Below are 14,781 nucleotides of genomic sequence, written 5' to 3' on the forward strand. Positions count from 1 at the left end.
AAATGTCAGGAAAATTCCCCTTGGGTGATCATCTCCTTAATTCTCATGACCGCTGGGGTTGAATAAGCATTGATTTTACAAGGAGAAATTTGATGTTGATCACTGTGAAGGCAAAGGCGTCAGTCCAAATAGAAAGCTCTGTTTTCTTCGGGTTTACGTTTTAGCCGCGGAAAAGTTGGAACGAGAGCAAAGAATTGTTTTCGTCCGAAGAAACCCGCAGCCAACATGCCAATAGTTCTTTGAAAAGACGACGGAAACAAATACAACGCAGGCCAGTCGAGTCAATCAATGCCCTGCATTTCAAATAGCAAGCAAACTCTGCCCGTTTCACGCAAAGTTGGTCTTCTTCTATGGCTCCAAAAAAATATTACGCGATGAAAGTTTTGTTGACCTCAAGATCAAAGAGTGGGCTTTTATGTTTCCACGTATAATGTCTTGGAGGAAGAACTCAAGGACTTCTCAAGATCAAGGCTGTCTAGATAAAACAGTGAACCCTTCAACAGTCCCTGTACTTAGAAAAGATTTGTTTGAGTGCTAAAAGGGACACTATCACGATGATTTTGCTGTATTTTGGTCAAAACCTGGTCGAACATTTGACAAAGAACCTCTTTTTTTCCTGTAGAAATTAACTTTTGAACAATATTGTTCTGTGACCGTGTTTTTGTCATTCGCACCTTACGACTCTCATATGTTTGTAAACACACAAAAGTTTAAAATTTCTGAAATAATTCTACCAAACACCAAAGACTATTTTCCCGTATTTTCCATTTGTTAGCGTTTATTTAGCGACTAGAATTATTACTATAGGTGCAGAATTGACACAGTTTTGAATTTCCAAACAAACAAACGAAATTTAAAACTGGCGTGCTCAGCCAATGAGGAAAGAATATTTTCGCGCCTTGACCAATCAGAAGTTAGTAAGTTTGCCCTCAGAGAAAGGAAAATTAAGAAAAATTGCCCTCTGTTACAACAAATCAGCTTTCATAAAAATTTGCCCTCTGTATTACACTGTTATTGTTGATGAGTAGTTTGCTGCATATATGCACTTAAAATATATCATAACTGCAGAAAGGATGAGGAACTGGTAAGGTTTTAACGTTCATTCGCTAAGCAGATTTCTATAAATGCTATGAGAAAAAATTGGAGCTCCGCTTTTAGCTTTGGCTAAATATATATATTATAATTATTCTTATACAAGTATGCTTTCATCCAATGTCTGCAACATAAATGGCCTTTCCTCATCCCATTCACAGAGAGTATTTCCTTTGCCAGAACTCCTCTCTTCCTCTGGCATGATTGTCTGTAGTTTTCTCTGAGTGCTTGTTGCTAATTTTCAGTGCAAGTCATGTACCCTTGTATTGCCTAGTTTCTAGGCTTCTCTGCCTTTCATCTTTGTCAATCTGTTTGGCTCAAGTGGTCCAGCTTTTTGCCTCAGTTACGTAACTGACTGCCTGGTGGTAGCTAGGCAACACAGGGATTGGGCAACCCTTGTATCTCAGTTTTGTTTCTTAGTTTTAGACGCCATCATTGTATGAATATTAAAGAACAACTATATCTGTCTACCGTAGGCTAAGAACACCTTATTATATTCTACCATACATGTAAAGTAAAAGTACGTACTAAGTAATTTTATTTTAAGTGGAACTTCACTTAGCTTAATGCTTCTTTACAGGAAGCTCGCTATTTTAAAGCCCATGTACACTCTTAAAGTCGGATTTAAGAGTTTGATTTATATTGGTAATTGAACTGAGTGGAGTGCAATTTGGTCTGAAATCATACGCGTGATTTCAAAATCAAACGAGCGCGCAGCGCGAGTTTGATTTGAAATCACAAGTATGATTTCAGACCAAAATTGCACGACACGAAGTTCAATTACCACTTAATTACATCCATTTTGAAATCACATAGTATCATTGTCAATATTAATATTCTATTTGTGTTACTTTATTTCCATTTTGATGGGCTAAAGAAAGGATGCAATTTAGAGCAAAAAATGGTGCAATTTGGTAATAAATTGCACCATTTTGGACCAATCAGATTCCAAGGATCACCAGTGATTTCAAAATGGATGTAATTAGTACTGTAATACTGTAATCTTTAATCTTTAATCTGGCAGATGAAAGTGCCTGGGAAGGTCTTGGGGTTCCAAAAGAGATATTACAGAGTCTCTGAGTGAACCGAGATTCACAAGCCCTTAACTCCAATACAGACACTGTCACTACCACCAGCAATATTCCACCACAGAGACATCAGAGAGCTGCATAAATTGTATGTTAGACACTTTCTTAGTTTTATATTTTGTTTTTGGCTTTATTTTCTCTGTGGAAGTACGGTAAGACTTGTTTTGACATCTTCTCTTAACCCCCGATCAAACGATGCGGTATACATAAGTCAATGCAAAAGTTTATGGCCGCTTGTGTCTCACAATGTCATATTTGGTTACCCACCACAATCTGAGGCAGGAAATCCCCGTTATTCATAACTTAAGTGTAGAGTGTAGATGTACGTAGAGATAAATAAACATGGCACATTTGTGGGTTAACGTTTGCCCAGTTGGTAGAGTGCAAGATTGCTGAGCAGGCTGCACCTTCAGACAACTACTTGAGCTGGTTGTGCTGAACTTTTCTTTGTTCAGATGATCGTATATTGTTGGGTGACAGTAAGCCATTGGCCTTGCTTCCTACAAACTGCCACAAATTACATGTAATAGGGGATATCAGAATTCAAAGAAAATACAGCTGTACATGTACATGAAACTGGCAACAAGTACAGGAAAACATATGTGGGCAAGTCACGATTGGTTTTGGTCAAGTGCCTTTCACTGGTTGACAAAGTGGTGCAAGTTTTCGAAACCAGTCTTGGACTGTAGTAAAGCAGAACCAAAGTAAACGTGAAATTACTTCCAACACTCAATAATTGAGCTCTATTTAACTTGTGGTCTTCCCTTTTGTTAGGGATTGTGTGAGCAACAGTTACTCACACAGTAAAAAATTATTTTTTATTCAATTTACTGTCGTCTACTTCTTGTTGTCTGACAGGGATCAGGTAAAACTCTTGCATTTGGGATTCCAATTCTCACGCACATCCTGCAGCAAAAGGCTAGCCAAGAATCTAAAGAAGAGAAAGAGATATCCACTAACAACAACTTGGGCAGTGACAAGATCAAAAGACCTCTCTTGGCTCTGATTATGACACCAACAAGAGAATTAGCCCTGCAAATAAGAACTCACCTCCAGCAAGCTGCAAAGCACACTTCATTAGAGGTAAAGGCCTGATCAGAAATACTGTACCCTGTTTTCCAAGCTGCTGTCAGTAATTCTTCTACTTCAATCACCAGAACTCGGAACACTCTCTGGGCATGTTTTCAACAAAAATATTATTATTGTAAGGGAAACTGATGTCCTGAGAAGGACGTTCAGAGAGGCCATCGAGATACAGTGCCAGGGTCTCACTTTCAATCAAGACAGGGATTACGAACTACCAGCGGGCTTTTTGGACATTTTGTCATGTGACTCACACCACCTCAAGACTCATGACTTGAATTAACATTTCACTTACTTGAAAAAGATTCAGCAAAGGAATCGAAAGCTTGTAACACTTTAATTCTTTTAGATCCTGATAGCTTTTTTTTTTTAATTTAATTTTTTTTTTGAAAAATGTATGTAATAGTATCTGTATACATCCATGTAGATTGTGGCTGTGGTTGGAGGGATGGCTCCACAGAAGCAACAAAGACTTTTGCGTAAGAGTCCTGAGATTATAGTGGCCACTCCTGGACGACTGTGGGATCTGATATCAGAGGTGAGTGCTGCGTGTAAATTGCCTGAAAAATGCCTAGTACATGTAGTGCACTGTGCGTGAGATACAATACATTTTTAAACCAAAAACAATTGTGACCGTGCACGGGAAAACGTACCTTAACGCTTATCTGTTAAACGGGCAAAAGCGTTAAGCATCCGTTAGTCATCCGTTATAAAGTTTTCTTAAGAACGTTAGAGGCGTAAGCCCAACCGTTAGACGTTAGCATCGGGCCGTTAGAACGGATAGTGCAGCCGTTAGCAAAAGACATGACTGTATCCGTTAGCCGTTAGCATCAGACCGTTAGACTGGACAGCATAACCGTTAGCAAACAATCTGTATCCGTTAGCACGGCTAGAGAAGCAATTAGGATCCGTTAGAATAAACCAGCATCCGTTAAACGGGTAAGGATTCCGTTAGAATGGCATGACACGTTTTGAAGTAGAATGTGGTCGCCTAAACACAGTGTGAAACGAGAGCCTAACGTAGGGTGGCTTTTGTAGTCATGAAATGAAGGCCGTTTTCTAAGTCAAATTTCAAGGAACCAGAGACTTAGAAGTTAGGCTACCCTGCAAAACTTTCGAACACAAATTCATCTTCCAAATTGGCACTCTTAATCCCGAAGGAATCAGTGAACACTTTTTGTTTTCCATGTTACTATGCACCCACCAATAACATAGCTCCACTGCACACTATAATAATTTATTATACTAAACACATACAACCCACATTTCTTTGATTTGCTCTGACGAAGGGCTTTAGAACGCTTGAAATGTCAGTGTTCAAATGTCTTTGGGTTGGCCAAATTGCCTTCAGTTGTCAACGCTGTTGATAAACTAAACATTTATTTCTACCTGTCTAGTACCTGATAAACAAGAGCCTTGGATAAACTTGTGTCAACTTTATTCTGAGTTTAATGTACATTGTAACTCTTAATTTCATTTTTTCATACAGCGGCAGCAGAGAACACCAAGAGGGTGGCCAACCAATCACAAGTAAAGTTATTTTTGCCGTCATTTTGCATACATGTGCAACAGTTCTGAAGTGATGACATCTCAAGATTTAAATTTATGAAGTTGTGGGATTCACTTCAAGATATTCAGAGTGGGCATGATGAAAAATGTCTGTTCTCCAAATATCAGCATCTTCTTGCCATTTGGGGGTGAGATATATTAGCACTGTGGTACTTTGATGTTTCGATCCATACAAGTTCTAAACAAAATTAGAAGGATTTGTATGGTGTCATCAGAACAAAACAGACTGCTAAATAAATGTCTCATCCCCAAATTGCCGTAAGATTCCGATTTCTGGCAAGTAGGCATTAATTTTTGTCATCATGCTCTTCCGATCATCTTAATGAATCCCATAATTTCAAAACCTTAAATATTTGTGACATCACAATTAGTACTCTATTAAAGGTTATTCCATTGCTGTTTAGTGTAGTATAAACCAAAACATGTCTGATTAATCTTAGGGTGCATTCTTTTGGGGCCATTCTAGCTATTCTTATTCCACTTTAGGAATTACAGAATACACAGAATTTCGATTTCAAAAAGAACGCTCCTAAAATCTGGAAACGAAATACCCATGGAGGAGGTGACCTGAGAACTACTAATCTATGTCTGACTGCACCCAATTGAGTGCCAGTGAACATGGCCAAAATGTGTTTGCCATATATAACTAACCAGCTTTTAGGCCACATCTTCGATTTTTTGGAACTTTGCAGAAGATGTAGGAGAACTTTTTGTACTTTAAAGTGCTTTGCACAGTGCACGGTGTCGCCGAAAACATGCTCGTATCCAAGGTTTCAACCAAAAGCCAGCTACATGCGCATATGTGACCGACATGACTGGCCACGTAGGATTTCCCACCAAAAATTTCCCAAAAGAAAGCGTATTCTTTCTATTCCGAGTAAACCATATTCTTTTCATTCTGTTCATTCTACTATCGGGAGCAGAATGAACAGAATAATACTCCATTCATGCTGAAACCGGAATAGCTCCCTAAAGAACACAAATACCGTCTCTAAGTTCCGAGTATTCCTATTACAGAATAGTCCCAAAAGAATGTGCCCTTAGTAATTCTGGTATTTGTTCCATTTTTTGTTCTTGATTGTACATGTACATGATGATTGTAAATGTCTAACACCATTTCAATCTTTGTCCCGTAAAGATACTGCTGCCAAGAAAACTCTGCAGAAGTTTATCTTCTCTGCAACCTTGACTCTTCCCAAATCGTTCAAGAAAAAAGGAAAAGAAAAGAGTGTCACAAGAGGAGAAGCCTTGGGTAATTCCTTGTTTAAGCCCCAGTATCAACGTGTACAATCTCGTTACTGGTCTCCATATATTCCTTTTAGTGTTAGTTGGGAGAATTTCTTTAAACTTCAAGACATTGTATATTTGGTGATCATTTCCTTTAGCCATACATGTACAGTGTACTTGTTTTTTGTAAAGTAAAAAAATAATGTAAAATTGTATAGTGTACAGTTCCATGACAAGATGATCAAATGCGCTTTACAGCATGGGGACACTCTCCAGATCGAATTTGAATTTGGAAATTATGTCGCTTTTTGAGGAGATGGGAAAACCGCTGTACCCAGACAAAATATCACCCACATATCACACTCAGAGTCCGGGAATCGAACCCGGGCCACATAATTTGGTGGGAGGCGAGTGCTCTCACCACTGCGCCATGATCCCTGCTCCTCTCAAGTAGTAATATTTAAGAGTCTTGGGATGCTTAATAATTTTCAGCCTTACAAGTGTGCTTTGCTAACTTAAGCAGAATCTAATCTCTTTTGTCTCTGTGTTTAGTGTCGTTAATGGACAAAGTTGGACTGCATAAAAACAGTTGTAAAGTTATTGATGTTACAAACAAGAGAGGAACAGTGCAAACGCTAACAGAGACAAAGATTACTTGTTCCCTTGATGAAAAGGTTTGTTGCTGCATCTTTATCATTATCAAAAACATTATCATTGTATAATGCAATTCCAGAATTTTGATTAGCTTAGCGGCCATGGTATGTCAGCCATTATAACACCCCTGAGAAATGGCCGCAATTAAATTCTCTTCTGGTTGTTCTTTCAAAGTGAAATCAGCAAGATCTTGCAATATTTCTTGATTGTTTTTAATAAACCAATTATTTCACTCGTGCTTGTTGGGTATGAGATGATTATAGCCAACATGGCGCTACACGCCTCGTTGGCTATAATCGTTGGGGTCGGGCATTTGTGGAATAATTGTTAACTCCCTTATTTTTCTTGGGATAGTGAAGCAAGCAAAATATGCCAGCATGGGTGAAAATTGCCTTCCATGAGAAGACACCCCATATGGAGGAAGAGAGAAATGGGGAAGCAATTTTTGTGTGTGTTTATGTGGTTCACTTGCTTTGCTATCCCTAAGGAAATAATGGACTACTCATAGTCTTCTTCATCAGCATGTGACTGTATTAATTTGTTTGCTACATGTACTGTTGCTGCATGAAATTTTCTGAGTTCCAAAAGGGAAAATTCCATTGGCAGATTGTCAGTCATTCAAACAGGAAAGCGTTCAGTGGGAATCTCAATATTTTAGCAAAGCCACTCTTCTTCAAACTGCATTCAAACAAGAGTCAATGGTTTTTATTGTCAAAAGACATTTTCTCATTGTTCTCAGAATGTTGAAGAGTGCTCAAAGTCAAGTTCCCCCCTCCACCCCTCCCCCCCCCCCCCAAAAAAAAGAAAGAAAGAAATAGACGCTATCAATCTGTAAGAAAGAATTGTGTCGTTTGTGTTTAACCACCAGTTCTTGCTTACTCTTTTCTCTCATCAGTTTTCACAAACTTTTGCAGAGTTTGAATCAACCCTTCTACTAAATATTTTCATCTACATGTAGAATCGAAGAGTTAAAATCCCACCATCAGCCTGGAGACATTTCCTAGACTTTTCTCACACGTCGGCCATGTTGAGTCTCAGAAGAATAAAAAGCTTTGTTTTTGCATGACAAGGGTGGTGCCTACTAATACAGGGATAATTTTGCGCGGTTTAAAACTATACGGAGAAAGCAGAACTTAGCAAGTGCTTTTGGTATCTCAAAGGAAAATTAGCGGTAACCATGCATTTTTCAGAGATAATTAAACTTCAATTTAGGAAAAAATCCCATACATTGCTTTATATTTTGGCGCTTTTTAGAGATATTATTGCTTAATTATCTCTGAAAAATGTGTGGTTACCCCCAATTTTCTTTTTGGATTCCAGGAGGTCTTGCTAAGATCTGTTTTTCCCCGCATAGTCATAAGCCGCACAAAAATATTTCGGTATTAGGCGGCACCGTCCTTAAGTGTGCTGTTTTCAACAATCACACACTTACTACAAGCTCTTGTTCTTGTTTCATCTTAGTTTCTCTTCCTTTGCTTTATAGGATCTGTATCTCTACTATTTCCTGTCCCGTTACCCAGGCCGCACGCTGGTGTTTTCCAACACGGTCGACTGTGTTAGGAGACTGGGATCATTGTTTAGACTGCTAAACTTTGATCTGTGGGTTTTGCATGCCAGCATGCAACAAAGACAGAGGTTAAAGAACCTGGACAGGTCAGTTAAAATCATGTGTTATACTTAACGTTAAATCTTCTCGAAATCAGTCGAAAAGACGCTTTTTGATAATAATTTGGTTAACGAAAATGATGTATTATTCAGTGAGTGACACAGGCATACTTTTGAAAAAGAAAATCCAAATGCTCCTATCAGGAGTCGAACCTAAGACCTTCTGACTACTAGTTCGGATGCTCTACCACTGAGCTACAGGAGACTCGTGCATTAGCTGAGGCCATTAAACTAGGTTCATGGGACAAACATCCTGCATACTGCTAGAATTGGAATGTCATGTGTGGCATATGCGCAATGGAATAAATGTGGTGGAATGTTTTAAGCCCGTAAATAAACGAGAATTATGTATTATTCAATGAATGACACCTATTAGTGTAGGCATACTTTTGAAAAAGGAAATCCAAATGCTCCTATCAGGAGTTGAAACTATTAGACCTTCTGAATACTAGTGCGGATGCTCTACCACTTTAATAGCTACATGAGACTCGTAGGACCTAAGGCCATTAAACTAGGTTCATGTGACAAACATCCTGCCTGCTGCTAGGATTGGTATGTCAATGTGAGGTATACAGTATGCACAGTAGAATAAATCTGGTGGTATAATTATTTTAAGCCTGAACATTGAATGAATGAGAATGATGTATTATTCAGTGAGTGACACAGGCATACTCAGGAAAATGTTATTTATGTCAACCTGAATTTGTCATTTTCCCGTTTTTCAGGTTCAAGTCAAGTTCTACTGGTTTGCTTCTCGCTACAGATGTGGCCGCACGGGGTCTGGATATACCAGCAGTTGAGCACGTGATTCACTATCAAGTTCCCAAGGATCCTGACGTATGTTGAAACGTACCAGTAAGAGTGGGGTGGGGTGCGCATGCATGATATGTAAGTCACCGATAATTTTCCGGGTGTTTCTTGGAAGTTTTTCCCACTGACTAACCAGGGTCTACGTTATGGAGGGTCATTTGCTTGTCAGTTAGCCGAAATTTTGTGTCTTTTCAAAATTAATTTTGTGCTTCGAGAAACGGTACTTCGCGGATTCTGAGAAAAACTGCTGGAAGACATAAGGCAATAAATAATGGTTTTCATACAGATCTGTAGCTTCGATAAATATATTCATTTTGTTTCTTTGTTGTTTCTACAGCTTTATATTCATCGTAGTGGTCGTACAGCCAGAGCCAGCAGGGAAGGTTTAAGTGTTGTTCTTGTGGGGCCGGAGGAACTGGGATCTTACAAGAAAATCATGAAGACGCTCAACGCAGGTATGGTGTCAGGATTTGTGGTCGAATCAAATAGCCCCCAAATAAGAGATATCTAGCCCCTTATAATGGACAATTAACTCCCAATTTAGAGGGCCTAGCATCATGGTTTGTATTGTCGTCGGGAATCAGTTTTTCTTTGTTCCAACCAAATTTTCGCGTTGTCACAAATCTTCATTTTTTTCCTGTTTATTTACTTTTTTGTTCCAGGAAACGACCTCGACTCCTTCCCTGTTGATGTAGCTTTCATGTCTTCCATACAAAAAAGAATCTCGCTTGCTAAACAAATTGACAAGGAAGAACACGTGTAAGTAAAAGACAATCAGGAAAATGCTGTGGACATGTCGATGTGACTCTCAAGAACACTGCAACATAAATATGGAAAACTTCTGAAAATTTCTTTAAAAAAATTTGAAAACAAGAAACGTACCGTTCTACTAAATGCCGCTTAAAAGCTTTCATTTTAAATGCAACACGTGAGGATTTTATCCACAGACTCAAAGTTGAAACGGCCTTACACGATAGGCTGTCACTTATTAGGAATGAGCTGCTCATTCATTGGAATAAAATAAACATAAATGACTTTAAGCGCGAAGTATTTAGGATTGTAGCGCTAATTGTGGACACTATAAATCAGTGAAAAAAAAATATACAAATTGAACATGACATTTGTTAAAAATCCCAGCAAGTGGGAGGCAAACTAGTTGGCTGTTTACAAAGCGTGGTCTTGGATTTGAAAACAGGGGCTACCGTGAAACAAATCCAAGTGGTCAGAGCGGGACTTGAACCCAGGACCTCCGGCGCCCAAACCACTCGGCCACGACGCCTCCCCCTATATGTGTTTCCTTTTGTTTATTTATAACTTTATCCTCCCCTCATTTGTGTTTCCTTTTGTTTATTTATAACTTTATCATGTGTTGTTTTGTAGATTTAGACGGAAGAAGTCTGGCAATGACTGGATTCTTGCCTCTGCCAAAGCTATGGATATTGAAGTTGATGAAGATTTGTATCTTTTTCTTCAAAAGGGATTATTGCAAAGATTGACAAAGTATATACATGTCGATAAAGTGGTTGTTGATTGAATTCTATAGTTCTCCCCACGCGCTGTTCAAAAACTCTTATTTGGTGTATGCTCCAATCATTACCAACAAAAGAAACTTTTAGGGCGCATTTTTTGGGGGTCATGTTCTGTGTATTCTGATAAAGGAAACTATACACTGAAAAAATCTATGTTGTATCTGTTGCCCGGTAACGAAAACATCCAAATGGTTAAGGCAAACGAGTCGAATTCTTATTAATGTTTTAGAAGAATAACATATAGAATTATTTAATATTTCGAGGTATTCTGATTCGGAATTTCCGGAATGTATCCCCCCAAAAAACGCGCTCTTAAATACATCTGTGAACCACAGTTCAAACATATGCGTGGCATTTCAATACACAATTATTGGCCAATCAGATACAAAGATTTAACTCAACCACGCGGCGTGTACATGATTTCTGCCGGCTGTCAGTGTATTTTCCCGCGCTTGCCGTCGGTCTCATGTTTTCTTTCGTCGGATTTTGGCTCGTGTACTTCCAGTGTTTATAGTTATAGTACAGCTTTTATGAATGAAGTCACCATATCACTGCGGCAACCCCTGGCAGCAAAAGTTGCTCTAAATAGTTATTTGCCTTTGACAAGCACCCACACAGGTTAGAAGATCTTGGAGATTCAGGAGAAAGGAAAGAGAGACAGGAAAAACTGAAGCAAATGAAAGGTATTGAGCATTCCAAAAGACCATTTTTGTACTATCAGTATTGATGTGGATCTAGCAGCTTGCAATGGACGCCCTTGCGGGAGAATAAATTAAAAAATATATTTGCCTGTGAAGATTCCCCTCTTGAGCCTCGTGTGCAAACTGGATTCAGTTTAATAACAAGAATACCATTAGAGCGGATTTCAATTGAGTGGCGAAAGTAATTTCACCTTTGCTTTGGTTTTGCTTTACTTCGCTCTGTGATTAGCCAGCAAAACACGCGCCACGTTCTCAACCAATCAGCAGCAAAATCAAAACCAGTCGTGCCTTACTCCCACGCGTTTTCCCGCGCTTGGCGCCAGGAACATGTATTTGCTTCGATTTCTTATTGGTTCATTACGCTGTTTGCGTCTGTAGTGATTGGCCAGAGTAATTACTTTGGTTATGGATTTACGACACTTAAATAGAAACCGCTCTAAGGTCTATTTAGCTTGCAGCTCTAGATAGTTGAGAAATTTCAAGTAGTGTATTACAACTTACTGTTTATACTGCATTGTAACTTAGGTTTAGCGAAAAAACCTTTTTTTTTTCCAGCGTGCAATGTCACAGTCTGGCACAAGAGATGTGAAAATTAGACGCACTAGAAAACAACAGTGAGCTCACCACGTGAATGGCAGCAAAATTGCCTTCTGCGTGGACAAACGTGTGTGGTGTCTCCTTGAGGAGGGGGAGTGGGGGGGGGGGGGGGAGGGACTTTTGCGCGCGCTCGTGTATTTCGTTCACTCCACTCGCCCTGAGGAAAATAAGAAAACTACTCGTAGTCCAAGAAGAAAGCGGCGAGAATTTCAAGTACATTCATTTGATAGGTTTCGCGCTTGGGTGCCTCTCAGGTGTTACGCTGGCATGGAGCCGAACAGCTCGAATGCTGGTTTTGACATTTTACAAACTAACTTATCGCTTTTGTAGTTGTTCCATAATGTGATTTTTCACGATATTTTACTTTTCCTTTTCCTCAGCTGAACTCTCCAGTTTGGTGAAGACGCCATTAATACCCGCTGGATTTAGCGGAAAGTATCCTACAAAGAGCGGGGCCCTGTTGATGCCCGGGATCAAAGGTAGATTGCATCACATTACTATTGTATAATAGAAGCACTGGGCTTCTGTCATTGAAAGGGGGCTTATTTTCGGGGGGTGGGGTGGGGTGGGGCCTCTGACCGGCAAAATTTGGCCCAAAAATAGCACCCTGTGCTTTCGCATCATAACAGTCGATAACCTTATATCGGGTTGAGGGGGGGTGGGGGTTGCCTTTTCTACGGAAGGATTGGGGAGAGTTTGTTCGGAAGTTTACGTTAAGTAAACAAGGCGTTTTTTTAAAAGAGTTGTTAAAACTGCTTTCTCTCTTTTGCATTCATAAGCTGAAACAAGTTGTGAGGATAGTGGGAAGGTAGCGGTGGAAGAAGTGAAAAGGAAGAAACGACAAAAGAAGGCCAAAAGATCCACAAGGTGAAAGCGAAATCAGGTGAAGACTGAAAGACGCAAAGCGTCACAAGGAAAATGCTATCCATTGGGAGATTAAATGAGTCAGCTGGATTTTCCAAGTGCTTCACCAAATGAACAGTTCGGTAGTTGAAGGCTGGTATGTCAAAGGACAGTTGAATAACATGTGACCGCCTTGAGGATCCACAAGTGCTGTCGCCCACGGGCAGTGGATGATTATGAGAGATTGTCACGGGATTTCACGAAGGTTTGGTGGCCAAACTGTAAGGAAGACTACGCTGTGTAAGCAAGAAACGGGCGCAGGATTACATTAGCAGTTTCAATTGATTATTGACTCTGAAATTAACTGAAGAACAACAGAACGCTGTTTGAAAGGCTTGGTAGTTACGCCGTATTTGCAGATAACTTGCACACGTGAATCCACTGTATCGAAAAATATGGCGAATGGTACATTTACGGATAATTCTTAGGGTACGAAAACCCTAAAAAAGGAACAGAAAAACTTTAACAACTACAAACCTAGCATACACAATGTTGTTAGTACAGGGACGAATTTCGCAAAAAAAAAGATTTTCTATGTGCCTATTGGCTGTATTTGGTTCACAAGGTATTGTGGTAAAATGCACAACCACCATTTTTTTCCCGCACGGTGGATTGACTGACTAGTTCTGAAAACCACAAGAAAGATCAAAATAATCACCGCAATATAGTTTATTCCTAAATATCCTCTTAGCGCATCCTTCCCACTTTCTTTTAGCTTTCAATTGTCTCTTCACCAAACACACCTTTCCCCAGTTACATTCCTCAGCGAACGCCATTTTGAATAGTCCACTTCCAAGATGTTGTGAGCCTAGTTATGAGAGCAAAGCTAAGTGCAAAGCTTTTCATATGGAAATTGGTTTTGTTTGCATACAAATGAAAAATAATTTTCATGACAAAAAATTTGCAATTATTATATTAGCGGAGCTCCCGCGCGCGCCGCAAGGCGCGCGCGAGCGGAGCCCCATAGCTAAGAGATTTTGGTAAACCCATCAGTGCGAGAAATTTTGGTTTGGTTATGACGTCACTTCCGTCCGACCGACCGTCCGACCGACCGTACGCATGCTACTCCATGTAAGCCAATATGAAATTAGAGACTCAAACCCTGTGCTGCAGTCCGTTTTTTTACGGCGGGAAGTTGCATCACCAACTGCGTTTTAGAAAGAAATAATAAAAATGATAATTTTGACAGACTACAAAGTCAATTTTTGTGACCAACAGAGGGAGAAAGAGCAATACGACTAGCGGCGGGAGAAACAAATTGGCTGCCATATCATCAGAATCTTGAAGTGAAATCACTTTACTCCGAGCCGGCTCGACGAAACGTTGGATTTTTCCTCTCGAAGTGAAACGTTTCGCTCACTTAACGTTGTAGAAGGAACTAAAAAAAATTGGCAATGGAATAAAAGGACTGCTTGATCTGAGAAGAGGTGAGTATATTCATGTGATTTTGTTGACAAAATTTTGCTGGATTGCTATCGTGCAAGATCTTGTTTTCTTGCAGTGTTGAGACGCCGTTTAATTTAAACTTAAGCTTAATATTGCTGACTTCAGAGCAGTCTTTTGAACTCATTTTTTTTTTCGGTCCACGTTCATTGTTTCCCTTGGTGTTTTATTTTCTAATCTCCTCCAAATTTTACTTTCCAACAGCGGGAGAAAGAGTAAGACGACTCGCGGCGGGAACCTACACGAAGGTGGCACTGATCATAAACAGCAGGCGCCGTGAGTCTTGAAGGGAAGACCCTAGAACTTAGCGGAACGGTGGAAAGGCAGAAAATCACCCCAAATCCTAAAACACGGAACGGGTAAGGGTTAGGTTTAAGGTTATAGTATATTTGGGGTGATTTCCGCCGTTCCCTGTCTTAG

General features: G+C 39.7%; 1 protein-coding gene across 1 annotated transcript; it reads left to right on the plus strand.

The window, feature by feature from the left end:
• The first annotated feature begins 2,064 nt into the window (after positions 1-2,064).
• LOC146457278 (ATP-dependent RNA helicase DDX24-like) lies at positions 2,065-13,171 on the plus strand. The gene is given in 13 exon segments (XM_085092121.1): positions 2,065-2,070; positions 3,039-3,263; positions 3,691-3,810; positions 5,808-6,084; positions 6,612-6,733; positions 8,197-8,366; positions 9,104-9,215; positions 9,526-9,643; positions 9,851-9,947; positions 10,569-10,646; positions 11,336-11,400; positions 12,396-12,494; positions 12,795-13,171. Coding segments are annotated over 13 exon segments (1,581 nt in total). The 3' UTR covers positions 12,887-13,171.
• Positions 13,172-14,781: the final 1,610 nt, after the last annotated feature.

Source organism: Pavona decussata, unplaced genomic scaffold (genome assembly GCF_977016875.1).
Source record: "Pavona decussata unplaced genomic scaffold, jaPavDecu1.1 SCAFFOLD_244, whole genome shotgun sequence".
Lineage (NCBI taxonomy): Eukaryota > Metazoa > Cnidaria > Anthozoa > Scleractinia > Agariciidae > Pavona > Pavona decussata.